General features: G+C 37.8%; 1 protein-coding gene across 12 annotated transcripts in view; it reads left to right on the forward strand.

Moving 5' to 3' along the window:
• Positions 1-1405: 1405 nt before the first annotated feature.
• Positions 1406-14156, forward strand: part of CNTRL (centriolin) — a 39026-nt gene continuing 26275 nt past the window's right edge. For 3 of the 12 annotated variants that reach the window (XR_012631853.1, XR_012631854.1, XM_074891387.1), the window contains exons 1-10: positions 2566-3487; positions 3918-4051; positions 4474-4604; positions 5901-6042; positions 6882-7068; positions 7167-7360; positions 9094-9213; positions 10070-10295; positions 10739-10848; positions 11982-12176. Coding sequence is in view for 8 of the 12 variants with exons in the window: in XM_074891387.1 (XP_074747488.1) it covers positions 3196-3487; positions 3918-4051; positions 4474-4604; positions 5901-6042; positions 6882-7068; positions 7167-7360; positions 9094-9213; positions 10070-10295; positions 10739-10848; positions 11982-12176 (1731 nt within the window). In the remaining 4 variants the exon portion in view is untranslated. Of the gene's footprint in view, positions 1654-2555; positions 3488-3917; positions 4052-4473; positions 4605-5900; positions 6043-6881; positions 7069-7166; positions 7361-7461; positions 7538-8188; positions 8246-9093; positions 9214-10069; positions 10296-10738; positions 10849-11981; positions 12177-13424; positions 13589-14156 lie in introns of those variants that run through there. The other 9 variants (XR_012631856.1, XM_074891392.1, XM_074891388.1 and 6 more) reach the window with 8 other exon arrangements.

Genomic DNA, 14156 nt, shown 5'->3' on the forward strand with positions numbered 1-14156 from the left:
TTGCCCCCTCCCCAGGAAGCCAGAACAGCTAAACTTAGGAATTTTTAAATTTAGGATTTCAATTTTTGAATATGTCCAGAGCAATCCTATGTTAGTCTTAACTTTCTCTCTGTTTAATGGCTACATAAAAAAAAATTTCAGAGGTAGCAAAAAAAAAACCCAAACCAAAAATTAATTCAGTTTGTCCGTCAGAAAAAAATTTTCATTTAAATCAAAGTGATTTTAAATTTGTGTCTGAAGGAGAAAAAGCTTCTGAATATCAAACATGTGCTGATATGTTTAGACCAGAAGTTTTCATTTATTTGTTTTGAAATAACTCTACACTTGCAAATTTCTTTTAGCCATTTGTATTCCTGATTATGCCAACTTTCTGAGTACTTCCATTACAAATAAAACTGCAGTATGAAAATACTAGGGCACAATACATCTACAACATGTATTATTTTAAACAGCGTTTGCAAAAAAAAAAAAAAATTGGCAACAAAACCTTTGCATGCCTGATATCTAAGCATAGGACCTCTACAAATAAGTTTATGTAAAGTTAAACTAAAGTTGTGCAAACCTTCAGAAGTTTAAGCAAATACTGAAGGCAAGCTTTACGGGAAAGACATTTACAAAACTATTTCTGATCAATATAAAATTAAATTACAAGAAGGCCAACCTGGGTTTCTCAACAGATGCAATAAGCTACAAGGGAAGCAAAATAGAACAGAATCTTATAAAATGTAAGGTGCTTAATATTATTAAAAATAACAGCCCAAATATCTGTTGCTACATACCAATGAGTATTCATAAAGTAAGTTTACATGAGTGGTATGTAAACAATAATAAGCAAACAGTGAAGAACATTGAAAAGCCAAGTCTAACAATATTCTGAAAAGTTTTTTGACTCTAATTATGTCCCTTCCCTACATTCTTTTTTCAGATACAGCCTACTGATTTTTCAACCCTACATTTCACACCTTGTTGTACAGATTCCCAACTAACACAGGCCAAAACCGTTCCAGATTTATTTGAATGCTTCTACGAAAACAGTGGCCTACTGCATTATCACGATCAAATGTAGTATTTCCAATGCACAGTGTAAAACAATTTTACACTGATATGCTAATATATGATACATACAGATACATAAAGCACAGACAAAAAGAAGAAAACACCAACAAACTATCACCAGTGCAGACTTTGCTATTTATACAGTGAGTTGGGCTTTAATTAGAACAAAACCTGTTCGAATCTACCCTTCCGCAGCTGAGGAGCCGGCCCCGCCCAGCTGAGGGGAAGCGCCCGCTGGTGGCGGGAAGAGGAGAGAGCAGCGCACGCGCGCAGGGGCCATCACCGGCGGGAAAGCGCCGTCACGGAGGGGCGTGGCTTCGCGAGGGCCCGCCCCGCCCCCGTCCACCCGCCGCCGGCCCAGACCGACACAAAATGGCGTCGGCTCGGCTCCTCACGCTGGGCTCTTAAAGGAGCCGCAGCACCTCGGGCCTTGACGGCTGGTGGAGACGACGATCGCTCGGTGGAGTGAAGGGAGTTGGAGGAAGAGGTGCGCTGAGAGCCGGTGCCTTCGCTCGGGGTCGCCCGGAGGCCGCCCGGCCCGCCACTGCCCCGGCGGCGAGCGGGAAGCGGTGAAACGGCGTTACCATGTCAACGCAGGTAATCAAAGCGGAGGCCTGAGGGGAACCGCCCTCGGCGGGAACCGGGATCCCCCTTCAGCGAGCATCGCCGCTCCCCGGCCGCCTCACTGCGGGCGCGGCGCTGCCGCACAGCCCGGCTCTGCGGAGGGGAGCTCTGCCCGCGGCGCCGCCGGCAGCACCGTGCCGCGGGGGGCGGTCGCCATCCTGTCAGGTGCGGGCCGGCCGTGGCGGGAGAGGCCGGTGGCTCGGCTGTGGCCCCCACGGATGGAGCGGCCGTGGCGGGTGCGCAGCCGTTAACCGGGGAGGTGAGGGGGGGGGCTGGCAGCACCGAGGGCCCGTCTGCACCCCGCCGGGGCGCGGGGTACACCCAGGGCACGCACCTCCGCGGCCAGGTCAGCTTAACGCTCCCCCCTTTCCTCCTGTTCTAACGGGAGAGTTTTGTCGTGGTTTTCATTGCAAAAGCACAAATCTGTTCTCAAGAAACCGCATTAAAATGTCTTAACTGCCTTGCTTAAAACATGAAAAAAGTTCCCAAAGTAGCTTTTCACTAGCTCACCATCATCTTTTTCCCTCTCCTGCTCCTTCCAGTCTCACTTCCCTGGCCCTGAATGAGTTGTGCCTCCAAGTATTGGCTGGAAGAGAGTGGCTCCTTCCTTCGTTCTTTCTTTTTGAAGACTCAGGAAAACCATTTTAATGAAGAAAATCCTCTCAAGACACAATGTAATCACTCATCTAGCTCAAAGTTCCTTTAAAAGCATACATTTCTGTCTTAAAACATATCTTAAAATGTGCTTTTTGTTTACTGGGTCTAGGTTTTAGTAAAAACCTGTCCCTTCACGGTGGTTGCTACAAGGGCTTTGACGCACAGAAGAACATGTACATGACTTCTACGCTTACCCCTAGGGAAATATATTCATCACTAGAGGAAGTTTCTGTTAACATTCTCTGGAATTTCCCAGGCAGTCACGGAATAACTGGTTTGCAGAACGAGGAACGCTGAAGGAGTGCCAGTCCTAGACTGATTTTAACTAACTTTTTTTTTTTTTCCTCTGTTGCCTTTTTTTGCTTGTATTTGCTCTTCTATCTGCAAAATGGCTGATTTCTAGCTTCGGTAAAAACAATTGGGATCCTAGTCCTCTCTTTCCGTCCTCTGTGTTAGTCTGGGTTAAGAGTATCTTCAGGCCTCACAGACCTAATGTAAACCATAAATTGCAGGACAGGTACCAAGATGAGTTACAAAACAGAAAGCAGTTACCCAGTTCCTGGTGTGCTGTAGAATGGTGTAAGTAAACTGGTATACCATTCCTCCGAGTATGTGTTAGCCCATGAAAACTGGAAGCTGTCACCCATTGGAAAATTGGCTTAGATGTGTTTTTTAGGTACCATATCACTGCTGGAAATATTTTCTTATGCTAAAAAGACAATTTTTCAAATATCACCTCTGAAGTGATAAATTGTGTTGTTAAGCACATAGATACTGAGACAGCAAGCACCTAATATCCTTAAACAACATGCTTCTGTAGCACTTTTGTGGGCATGCAAACCATTAAGGTTTAGACTTATGTACAGATTGATGTTTATTTCTGTTCTTCCAGATATTGGTCATATGATATTCTGCATTTTTTTGGCAATGAAGAAAGGGTCTGTGAGAAAAGCATTATGTAGAGAAACACAGATGTCAGCTTCTCGGACGCCTAGTCCTATGTCTCCTGTCAGTTCAAGTACCAGATCTCCATCTCCTCTTAGCCAACAGACACCTCCATCTGCTTGCAAAAGCATGGAGCAGAGGCACCTAGAACTTGATCTAAGAGCAGAAAATGCAGAAGCTGCTTTTGAGTATAAGTTTCATAAAGGTATTGTATAAATAACTGCTGGTATAAAAATACATACTAAAAGCATAAAAAGCCAGTGTTCCGGGAACTGTATGATTAAAGATGTATGATCTGTTGGAAGGAATCCTGAAAAATTTGCTTTCATCTTTTGGTACTCAGATGTGGAAATGATCATAATGAAAGCTGTGTAGAATAATGAGACTTCTTACATTCTGTGCCGGGGGGAAGACTGGCAAAGGGAGAGGCATACTGTGCCTGTTTCAAAAGGCTATACCCGCTTACTCTTAACATGTCATTTCCTGTAAAATGCTTCTGGTGTGCTGTTTCTTCTCATCCCCTGTGGGGGGGAATAATTTTCAATGTTTTCTCAGTATTCAGTGTGAAGTAAAAGACTAACATAAAAATCACTAATTCTTTCACTACTGAAGGTAGTTTCTCTGTTTAATTTCAGATGAAAATGGTATTAGTCCAGGAGTTAGGTACATAACTGAACCCCTTATAAAAGGTCTGTCAAAACAAGAAAATTTGGCATGTATAAGCTCACTGAATCTTTCTTCCCCAAAGGATGGGGACAAGAAATTTAAGGTAAGTTATTGAAAATAACTAGTAATTAAACAAAGATAAAAATTCATGTTGATTTATTTCTTAGTAAAGGTCTGGTTTTATGTTTTATTAAAAATTTTGGATCAGTTAGAATGAAGTTTAGAACACAGTCCATTTGTGTAACTTTTTAGCTTTTGGATTGTGCTGGTTTGGTTTTGTTGGTTGTTTTTTGATGAGACTGGTCCACTGTAAATTTAAAATCTAGTTTTCCTCTTCCGACGCTACAGAAGACTGCACCTAAAGCAGGGTTTTAGAATGCAACAGTGAAACTGCGATTAAGAAAATGTTAGAATACTTTGTATTTTTTAGTGAATAGGTGGTTGTTAAAAAAAGAAATCTGCCTTTCTCTTAAAACAAAAAAAAAGAAAGCTGCAATGCTGAGGAATTAATTTTCTGTTCTTTAGTACATAGAAAATTTGGAGAAGTGCTCTAAACTAGAGACACTAAATCTTAGTAACAACCAAATAGAGAAGATTGAGAAGTTGGATAAACTGCTGAAGTTGCGTGAACTCAATTTGTCTTACAACAAAATCAGGTAAGCAGAAACACTGATGGTGTGGGTAAGCCCAGATGCAATGAAGCCGCCATTCTCTTATTAAGTGAGTTCTCTCACAGGTGTGAACAGTTAAGGTGAATTTTCCATCACTTGTATGTCAAGACCAACAGTCTTTGGTGAGATCTTCTTAAAAAGCACAAGCTCTTAGGTATTGAAAGGTTAAATAGTTCTGGGAAGTGCTGTTAGTGTACCATGGCTGCAGTTAAACTTGTTTTCTTAGAAAACCAAATGCAAGTTTTCATAATGAAGAGTGTACAGTAACCCCATTAGATGCATTAAAAAATTAATTAAACTTTTACTGCATATTATTACAAGTAATACAAGAAGTTTTCTTTTAGAAGAGAAAGCTGAATGGGCTTGATCAGGCAGGCCATAAACTCACTAAATTGCTTTTTCACTTCCGCTGTTTTGAGAGTCTGGTATCTTGTCTGAGGGATATAAAAATGTTGAAGGGTAATGGTTCACACAATAGCAAAATTCTTTGTTTCCTTTAATATTTCTGTTTATTATGATCTTTATATGAGACAGCAGTAGAGAAGCAGGAATTTCAGCAGAGAAGTTAACAATAGGAAGTAAGCAAGACACCAGCATTTCTACACATTGCATTCTCACAACTTCCTCTCTCAACAGGAACTGAAAAGGTCAGAGTAGCTTTTAGCTACTGCTGTACGTTATAAGACTTTACTTATATACAGTTGGTTCCTACTCAAAAAATAGCACATTCTACTGTACTTTGTTATAATACTCATATCTTTAGATAAATGCCCAAATAAACTAAAAGTTAGTATGTTTTCCTCATGAGCTATTTACTGTTTTAATGAAAACACTAAAAAAATTTAGTTCTGCATGCTGTCTGTTTACAGTTATCCTTCCTTTGTATGGGGAAAAAAAACCCCAAAACATCTTTATTTTGGTTCATCTGTGTCCTATAACATTCTCAGGAGAAAAAGAACAGATTTTGCAAATTAAAATGTAATTACCATACATTACATATCTTCATTTTTATATTAAAAATATTTTACAAGTAAAACTTTGCCACAGTGAGCAAGAAAGTCTTCCTGTGGTTTGTTGGTTTTTTTGGTCTTAATGTAGTACTTGAAAGTCAGATGGTGTCATTTAATTTGAATTGTGAGTCCATGGCAGTAAGCAACTGGTTTTGCTAATCTCTTGGATGATAATTGAGACAGATTTTGCTGTAGCTTATCCATAATACCTCAGTTACACTGTAAATTTGCGATGGTTCGTGATAAATTATGGTTTTCTTCTTATTTTCAGTAAAATTGAAGGTATAGAACACATGCATAATCTACAAAAGCTGAACCTTGCAGGGAATGAGATTGAGCATGTTCCTGTGTGGGTAGGGAAGAAACTGAGATCCCTGCGCATCCTTAATTTGAAACAGAATAAAGTATCATCAGTAAGTGATTATGGTTAGGAACAATAATTGTTCAGAATATTTTCGTGAAGTGAGCTGGTATATTTACATTGATTGACTTATTCTGAATAATATTTAAGTGTCTTTCCACAAAGTCTGTTGTAAAATACAGCTGTTGTGAGTCTAGTAGTTGTTTATCAGAAAAACTCTCCTTTTGTGCCAGGTATTCAAAGCATAAGCCTGTACTGTGTTCAGGACAGCACAAGTTTTGGAAACTTAGGAAAAACTTGGTGAAAATGTGAAGACTTTTACATGTTATTGGTGGTGTCCGTTATAAGTTAATTACATGGTTTTGGAGACCTGTAAATAATACGTTGTCTTACCTTTTGTATTTAGAACGTGACTAGATTTACTTCTGTTGTCCAGGTTAATTTCCATGTTTTGCAGCTACAAAAGGGTGTCTATGAAATGAGATCCCTTAATACAATTCCTGAAGGAGTCATGCTACTTAGGAGGAGAGATGAACCAGCTTTGTTCGAGTACTCCTCATGATAAAAGTTCCCTCTTACAAGTCTGGGGGAATGCAAGGTTCCATGGGCCTTGTTATTTCGAAATTTCCAAGGTCAAGCTTGATGAAATTTGCCCTCTTTGCAGGGGTATTTTTTCATAGAAGAAACGACTTGGATTTTAGGAAGTTACTTTAGTCATAACACTGTGTATTTTGGTAGGTTTTTAGAGATTCCACTTTAGCATAAAGGTTAAAATAGATCCTGTGAGATGAACCTAACATAAAACATTCTATACAATCAGAAATACAGTAATGGGAGTTTAATTGTTCTTGGAAGGATGTCTAATCATTGTTCCATTTGTCTTTGATTTAGCTCCATGATATAGCTAAACTAAAGCCTCTACAAGATCTGACTTCTCTATTCCTTGCTGATAATCCAGTTGTAAATCTGCCTCACTACCGCCTGTACACCATATTCCACTTGCGAGCACTGGAAAGCTTGGATGGACAGCCAGTGACGAATCACGATAGGCAGGAAGCTCTACAGAGGTTTAATTTAGGTAATAGTGATATGTTAAAACTATAGTGAATGACACCAAATTTAAGTTTAGATGGAGAAGATTTCTATTTGAAAATTTCTGTTACTTTTGTTTTTCAGAAGAGATAGAAAAATTAGAAAGAGAGTTGGAAAACACAGTAAAAGAGATGGAGAACCTTAAACTTAACCAGTGCAAAGTGCTCGAGCAACTTCGCCATCAAGATGAGGTCAACAAATCATTAAAAGAAAAGACTTTGCAACAGAAGCAAAGCTGTGAAGACCTACAAAGGGACCTGGACACCAAAAATGAATTGGTAAGATAATCACTTGCACTGAAAAATACTTGGAATAGTTTTGTTGTCAGAGTTGTCAACGTGAGAGTTCAAATGGATGGAGATTTATGTTGAAAATTGAGAAACAAAACTTAGGTGCTTCAACTTCTAGAGTGATTATTTCTTGACCAGTTCTTCAGTATTCTTTCTGTGGAAAAAGTAAGTATATTGAGCCAACAATCAGTATCACTCCTGTAATTTATAGTTCGTAGTAACTTACTTGTTTGTCTCTAGCAATTTCTTTTTTGTTTAAAATTTTGTCAGTTAATGAAAGGTTAAGTATCCTCTAGCTGCTAAATTGCCAAGTACTGAATCTCCTGTGTTGTTCGGACTTTAAAGTGCTGCTGCAATAAGGGAAAATATTAAATGCTTTTACAAAACCAAGGTGTGCCTACAAGTTATATGTCAGTAATACCTCTTGATTATTATTTTGGGTAATGTCCATTAGTTTACTTGTTAAACCTAAGATTTTAGGATGATGTGAATAAAGTACAAGTGTCTTTTATTGGTAGCTATAAAATGCAAGAAAAGTCCTGTTGACTTGAGAGTGCTCAGTTGTGAATGACGTGATAGGAACTTAATAGATGGCTTTTATCTTCTTACAACTTGTCCTCTAAAATCTTATCCTTCAGAATCTCTGTAGCTAATATATCTATAGCTGTTTCTTCTATGAACAGACACACACTAACCAGCAGCCTATTTCTAAAATGTAGTTTTCAGTATAGTGAGATTTAGCAGCCAGTATTTTGCAACTTAACCCCACTCTTATCCTTTGGGTGACAAACTGTGCTTGCTTCTTTCTTCCTTTAGCTGGTGTATTGGTTTGTCACAGTTCCCCTTCCGCAGAGCCTTTATTCCTCACTAAAGGTAGCCCCACTGTGCTCCTGGGTTGCATGGTTATTTTTATTTCTAGGATTTATTTGCATGTGTACTGAAGTAGAAACATTTGTATAAAGTGTTACAGTGAGACTTTATATTCACGGTGGTTTTTGGATACAATTTTCATTTTTCTTTTTTTTCCCTCCTTCAAAACACAGTTAATTTTTGCTTGACATATATTGTTCTTTAAAATCTTTCTTTAAGCCTTTTCTTTATTCCAGTCTGTTCTATTTCTTTTCCTTCATTAGTCCTGCTTTCCACTGTCTATTGGAGTTTTGCTGCATGTTCTCCCTCAGGTATTCAGCATGAAAAGTTGATTTTGAAAGGAAATCACATGATGGACCTTTATTTAAAAAAACTCAAAAAGCTAACTAGCACGAGGCTAAGTTAAAAATGAAATGCATAGGCTCTATACACTTGACAACTGAGATATTTTGTTTCTTTTACAAAGATTAATAGTTCTCACTGCTCATTAGTAGCATTAAATACATTTATTTGGCGTAGATTTTGCTAAAGGATTGTACCCAAATTACTTTTTATGCTAAGTTAGTGATAAATTTATTTTCAAACCTTTGATGCATGTGAACTTAAAAGGCCTTTCATGTGATCATTTGTGTCGTATTAATTGTGGGGTTCTTGTGTACTCTTAGTCGTCATATTGTCTCTTGTAATAAAGTTGCACTTTGTGATATTCTTGATCCAAAATACACCATCTTAAGTTTCTGATATGAGCTTTGTATCAAAGCTAATGCCTTGCCCTGCTCTCTACTGAATTGAAATGTATGTGATAATGATATTTGAATGAATGCAACTTACTTTACTTACTGGTTTATTAGTTAAAACAGAAGACAATGGAGCTAACCCGAGCTTGCCAGAAGCAGTATGAATTGGAGCAGGAGCTGGCGTTTTATAAGATTGATGCAAAATTTGAGCCGTTGAATTATTTTCCATCAGAGGTAATAATTTAAAAATAATGGATCTTTTCATTGCTGTTTCTCTTGCTTTTCAACTTGGAAAATAGAAAACTGAATAGTTTTTCTGTAATTCTAATAGATACTGTTTTATTAAGAGTTATTAGTTATGAAATACCAAAATTTAATTTTAAAATCAAGTTACAAGATTTGAACTAAACTGAATCTGAGTGACATTTAATGTGTTGAATATTAGTATACATACTTACACGTTTTAGCTAAGTAGTCAGTGAACATTTTCTTGTTATTATTAACCAAATGATAGCCCTTTCTTCTGGCTTAATTTTGGAGGCCCTTTCACTTGGAGAAATTCCGCAAGCCAGAATGTTCTTGAGTTAGACAGTATTAGAATTTGTGTCATTTTTCTGTTCTTTTTTTCTCCTAGTAGAGCTAACCTTTGTCATACTTGCAAAAAAATTGTAGAGATGCCTGAATGAAAGGAGTTTGCACAAGAAATATAAAGATCAATAATCATTAACTATGAATGATTTTTTTTTTTTTTAGTTTATGTTTAAGTGCAACAATGTAATGGACCGAGTATAATCTCTATTATTATTGTCTAAAATACTAAGACAAAATCCTCTGGTTAAATATCCACTTGCTTTATCCATTTGCAATAAACCAATCATACCCTGGTTAGGTTGGTTTGTTTTTTATTCCATTATAAAATAACAAGAATGTTCAAGACCAAACAAGTCCAGTGTAGTCTGTTTTCTTCTAATTATTCTAATATCAAATTGGTTTTCCTTTATATGCTTAAGAGCGTTAAATGTATGTTATGAGTTGACTGCAACCATACTTCTGAGATGGATACAAAGACATATTGCTTCATACATTTCAGGATGTTGAACTTGATAATGTACCTGGTGAAAGCCCATACATTGGCAAGGCCAGGTATAAAAGAAATATGTTTATAAGAGAAGACTACATTGCTAACAAAGCTCAGCAGATGGAGACTGGAAAAATGCCACTAGTTGAAGATGACTTCTGTAGGGAACGCCAGCTGAAATTGCAGCTCCAAACTCTAGATGAACTACTAGAGGGTAAAGAAAAAAAGATTCATTCAGGTAAAATCTTAATTTTTATCAAATTAAAATTAAAATACGTATATCAGTGTAGTTTATTCCACTGATTAAATGCTTGACACATATTTAACATAATAGCAATAATATGTCAAAGGCAGTAAGTGCTGTAATTTCTAAACACTACTTGATGCATTTTGGGTCAAAACTTACAATTTCTTTTTGATATTATTTCAAGATAATTCAGGATGAAAAGATTAAATATTATTGAAAAAAGAATGCTAGGGAGGTTTCATATTTGATGCATTAATTTAATTGTATAAGACTCATTAAAAAAACTTTAGACAGACATTCTGGTTTCTCTGGGCTTTGATTATCACTGTTCTATGAAAATGCATTCTGATCAACGTGTTAACAGAAAACATGCATATCAATGTTATACAGAATATCATAATGTATGTTGTGGGTTTTGTTTTTTCTGTCTGCAGCACAAAGAAGATTAGAAGAACTGCAAAGTGCAGTAGGAAACGCAGAGCAACAAGTTTTGAAAGTAACAGGGGAACTGCAACAACTGGAGGATGCTCTGGCTCAGAAAAAAGTATGCAAAGTTGCTATGAGAATAGTAAGGGAAAGTGTTCAAAGCAATGTTGATGTAAAAAATATAACTTTTTCTCCTTGTTCTTTTTTAAAGGGACTATTGTACTTATGTAAATCCATTTGTCATGCACCAGAAAAATCTTATGGGTTTTAGATAGCTTCTTTATAAATAAGCTGTCAAGAGTTGTAGTGCAGTTAATTGCATCTAGATATGTTCCATGTGATGCTGACAATAATTGTTAACTTTCCCCAGAACACTTTGGAAGAACATAAATATACATTTGAGTACTGCAGTAAGTGGACAGTTTGGGGTCACTGCGTTACGCAGCAGGAGACCTGGATTTGAATTTGAACGTATCTTCCCAGTTCCAATAACTATAAGCTTACAGCTCCTTAAAGCCTTAGTAGACAGAGCAGAAAGTAACAGAGTAATGGCACAATGTCCTAAGCAGTGCTGGTGACATCACAACATGTCCACAAGAAAGGAGGTTTTACCTGAACCTTGATATAATTGTATGGGTTGTATATCTTTATCTATTTATCAGAAAAGGCCTTTCAGGAAGGACTGTAACTGTGTAGGTTTAGTTGTGCAGCTAATAATAAGCAATATAGCTACATAATTGGCAGCAAGAATTAATTTTAAAACATTTATCAGCATTAAACTAAAATTGTATCTTCCATTTCTTCAACAACTGTCATAAATTATTGCTATTTTTAGTCTTTAAACTTTCCTTAAAATCAATGACCAGGATCTTCCATATTTTAACTTAAGAAGTCATAACTGTGGGAGGGGGAAAAAAAGATATTCCAGATAGTCGTCTTAAGACTACAGGAAGGAATTATACAAGAGAATTTTGAGGTCTTGTTTGAAAACAAAACACTTTAGGATGATGGTCAAAATGAGGGTTTTGGCGTTTCTTGGTATGGTAGACTAATGTTATGAAATCATAAGCAAACTGTCGTTCTATTTTCTCTTTCTGAGAAAGTCCTGTGAGTTTTTTGTTATCTTAAGAAAATAAAGAGGATTCAAAATTAGGAATAATCATTTTTAGGCAACCAGTTTTAAAAATGTCGTTGATCAGCTGTGTATTTCCAATTAAACTATTTTAGCCAACCTCCTAATGCTATCTCCAGATATCACAGGCCAACAGGGAAGGTCTTGAACAGCAGTTGAGTGAAAGGATTCAAGTCCTGCATCAGCTACGCAAGGAAGCTTTAGAACTGGAAAAACAAATGGAGAAACAGAAAAGAGAAATAGGGAAAAAACAGAAAGAGCTTGAAGACTTGGAGAGTTCTCTTGCTTCTGTAAATCCTGAAGATCCAAGACATGTAAGTAAAACTGAAATCTTAAGTTTTTATGTACTGCATATATTCATGTAGTGAGAAATGTAGTAAAAGCTACTTTAACAGCTTACCATTGTTGTGCCTATTTCATGAGTTATATATACTTTTGCTGTTTCTTTAGCTGCTATTTGAAAAACATAAAACTCCTCACAATTTAAAAAAAAAAAGCTCAAACAAAAAACCAACTTTGGTAAAACACTTGGGCAGCTAATTTTCAATGCAGTTGCTGTGCAGCACGTTAAGGACTAGACCTTTATGCTTTGCAAAAACATGCTCTGCAGAGTGTTGGAAATTAATTTCTGTGTAAGAAATCCTGAATGCATCTTTTTGTCAAATCCGGCCTTAAATAATTTTAAAGGTCTGTGTAACTGCTGGAGGCCTACAGCTGAAGTCCTGCTTTGTCAGAGAGCTCTTGCATTGACACAAAAGTCTGTTTGCGAGAGGTCAGCCCAGAAAAGCTGTCTGGGGTAGCAGATGTGGCTGACCTGGCCAAAGTGGGGACAGTTTACATTAATATTCCAGCCTGTGAGCTGCAGGCAGCGGCAGCTTTGGTGTTACACAGTAGTTCAGCATCCTGAAACTAGAGTCAATTTTCAATAAAGAGTTTTAATTCTGAAAAGATTTATACTGCCTTTTTGTGGGGACTGATGCCCCCTCTGCTGTCACATAGAGTCCCGTCATTACGGATAGATTCAAGGTCTCAGAGGTCACGTTACAGGGTTGGAGCAAAGCTGGATGCACCCAGAAAATGTTATTTTTTTGATCTCCAGGGAAGCAAGATTTTTTCGTTTCTGAGTTGTGTTCAGATACAGCAAATGTTTATAGAATTTTTTTTAAGCACGATTGAAAAAATAATTTAGTTTAAAAGCTGATGGCTTTTTAAATGAGAGCTTTTTAGGCCAGCTTGATGCTTTTAAGAATGCAGAGAAAGACTGTTTATGTTTGGCGCCTGTTTTCAGCTGAGCCCTGCAAAGATTTTTAAAAAATGCGCTTTTTTTAAAAAAAAAAAGATTTTTTTTGTTGGTTTTTTTTTTTTTTCCTTCTCTCAGCTGTTAAGTACTAGGAGGGCTGTGCGCGTTTCCGGCGGGGTCCCTCCGCTACCGGCCAGGCCTTTGCCGGGACCAGCCCGGCCCTTCCCGCTGGCCGCCCCCCGCTTCAAATCACAACACAGGAAGCGGCGGCCGGGGCCGGCCCCTCCGGAGCGGGCAGGGAGCTCCGGGCGCTGCGCTCCCCCGGCCCGGAGCTGCTGCGGGAGTAGAAGCCTGCCGAGAGGATGAGAGACTCTGCTTAATCGCTTTTTATGCTGAAGGGATCGGTTCTTCAGTCAGATGAATTCTAGATCAGGGGTGGGGCGTTTTGCAAGTGATACCGAAGGAAGAAAAGACAAAGGCAAAGCTGTAAGTGTTCAGTTTTTTTTTTTTTAACCGCTCTCCTGTGACATGCTGCAGCAAAATGACTCAGCAGCAGCGCCTCTCCCTGCGTTTTCCTTGTTGAAATTTCACTTTTGAAAGCCGAATGGTAGTCTGGCTAACAAGGTGACAAGTTGAATTGTACTAACGTGAATGTTAAAAATAACTTCCGGTTTAATCCATTTCAAAAAAATACAGAAAGCTATGTTTTTACCCATTACTTCTGTTACAGAAGCAGTCTTATAAGTGATTTTTCTGAGAACTTTAAAATTTCTATGGTAGCTCGATTTATTTTTTTGAGTAGTAAGAAAAAAGGTGCTGTTTATCATGACAGTATAATTCTGTATTTTTCTAAGTCTTCTGGCATTTGAGCTGTTTGTGAGTCATTTCATACCAGTGAGAAACAGATAGCACTATAGCGTTGATAACCAAGCTTTGTATACAGCTGAAACAATCAGCTAAATTCATACTAAATGCATGAAGTCCTGACCAAAGTCTGCGTGAGCAATACAGAGAAATACAGTGAGAAATACAGTGTATTTCTCAGAAAATATTA

Source organism: Strix uralensis, chromosome 21, assembly GCF_047716275.1.
Source record: "Strix uralensis isolate ZFMK-TIS-50842 chromosome 21, bStrUra1, whole genome shotgun sequence".
Classification (NCBI taxonomy): Eukaryota; Metazoa; Chordata; class Aves; order Strigiformes; family Strigidae; genus Strix; species Strix uralensis.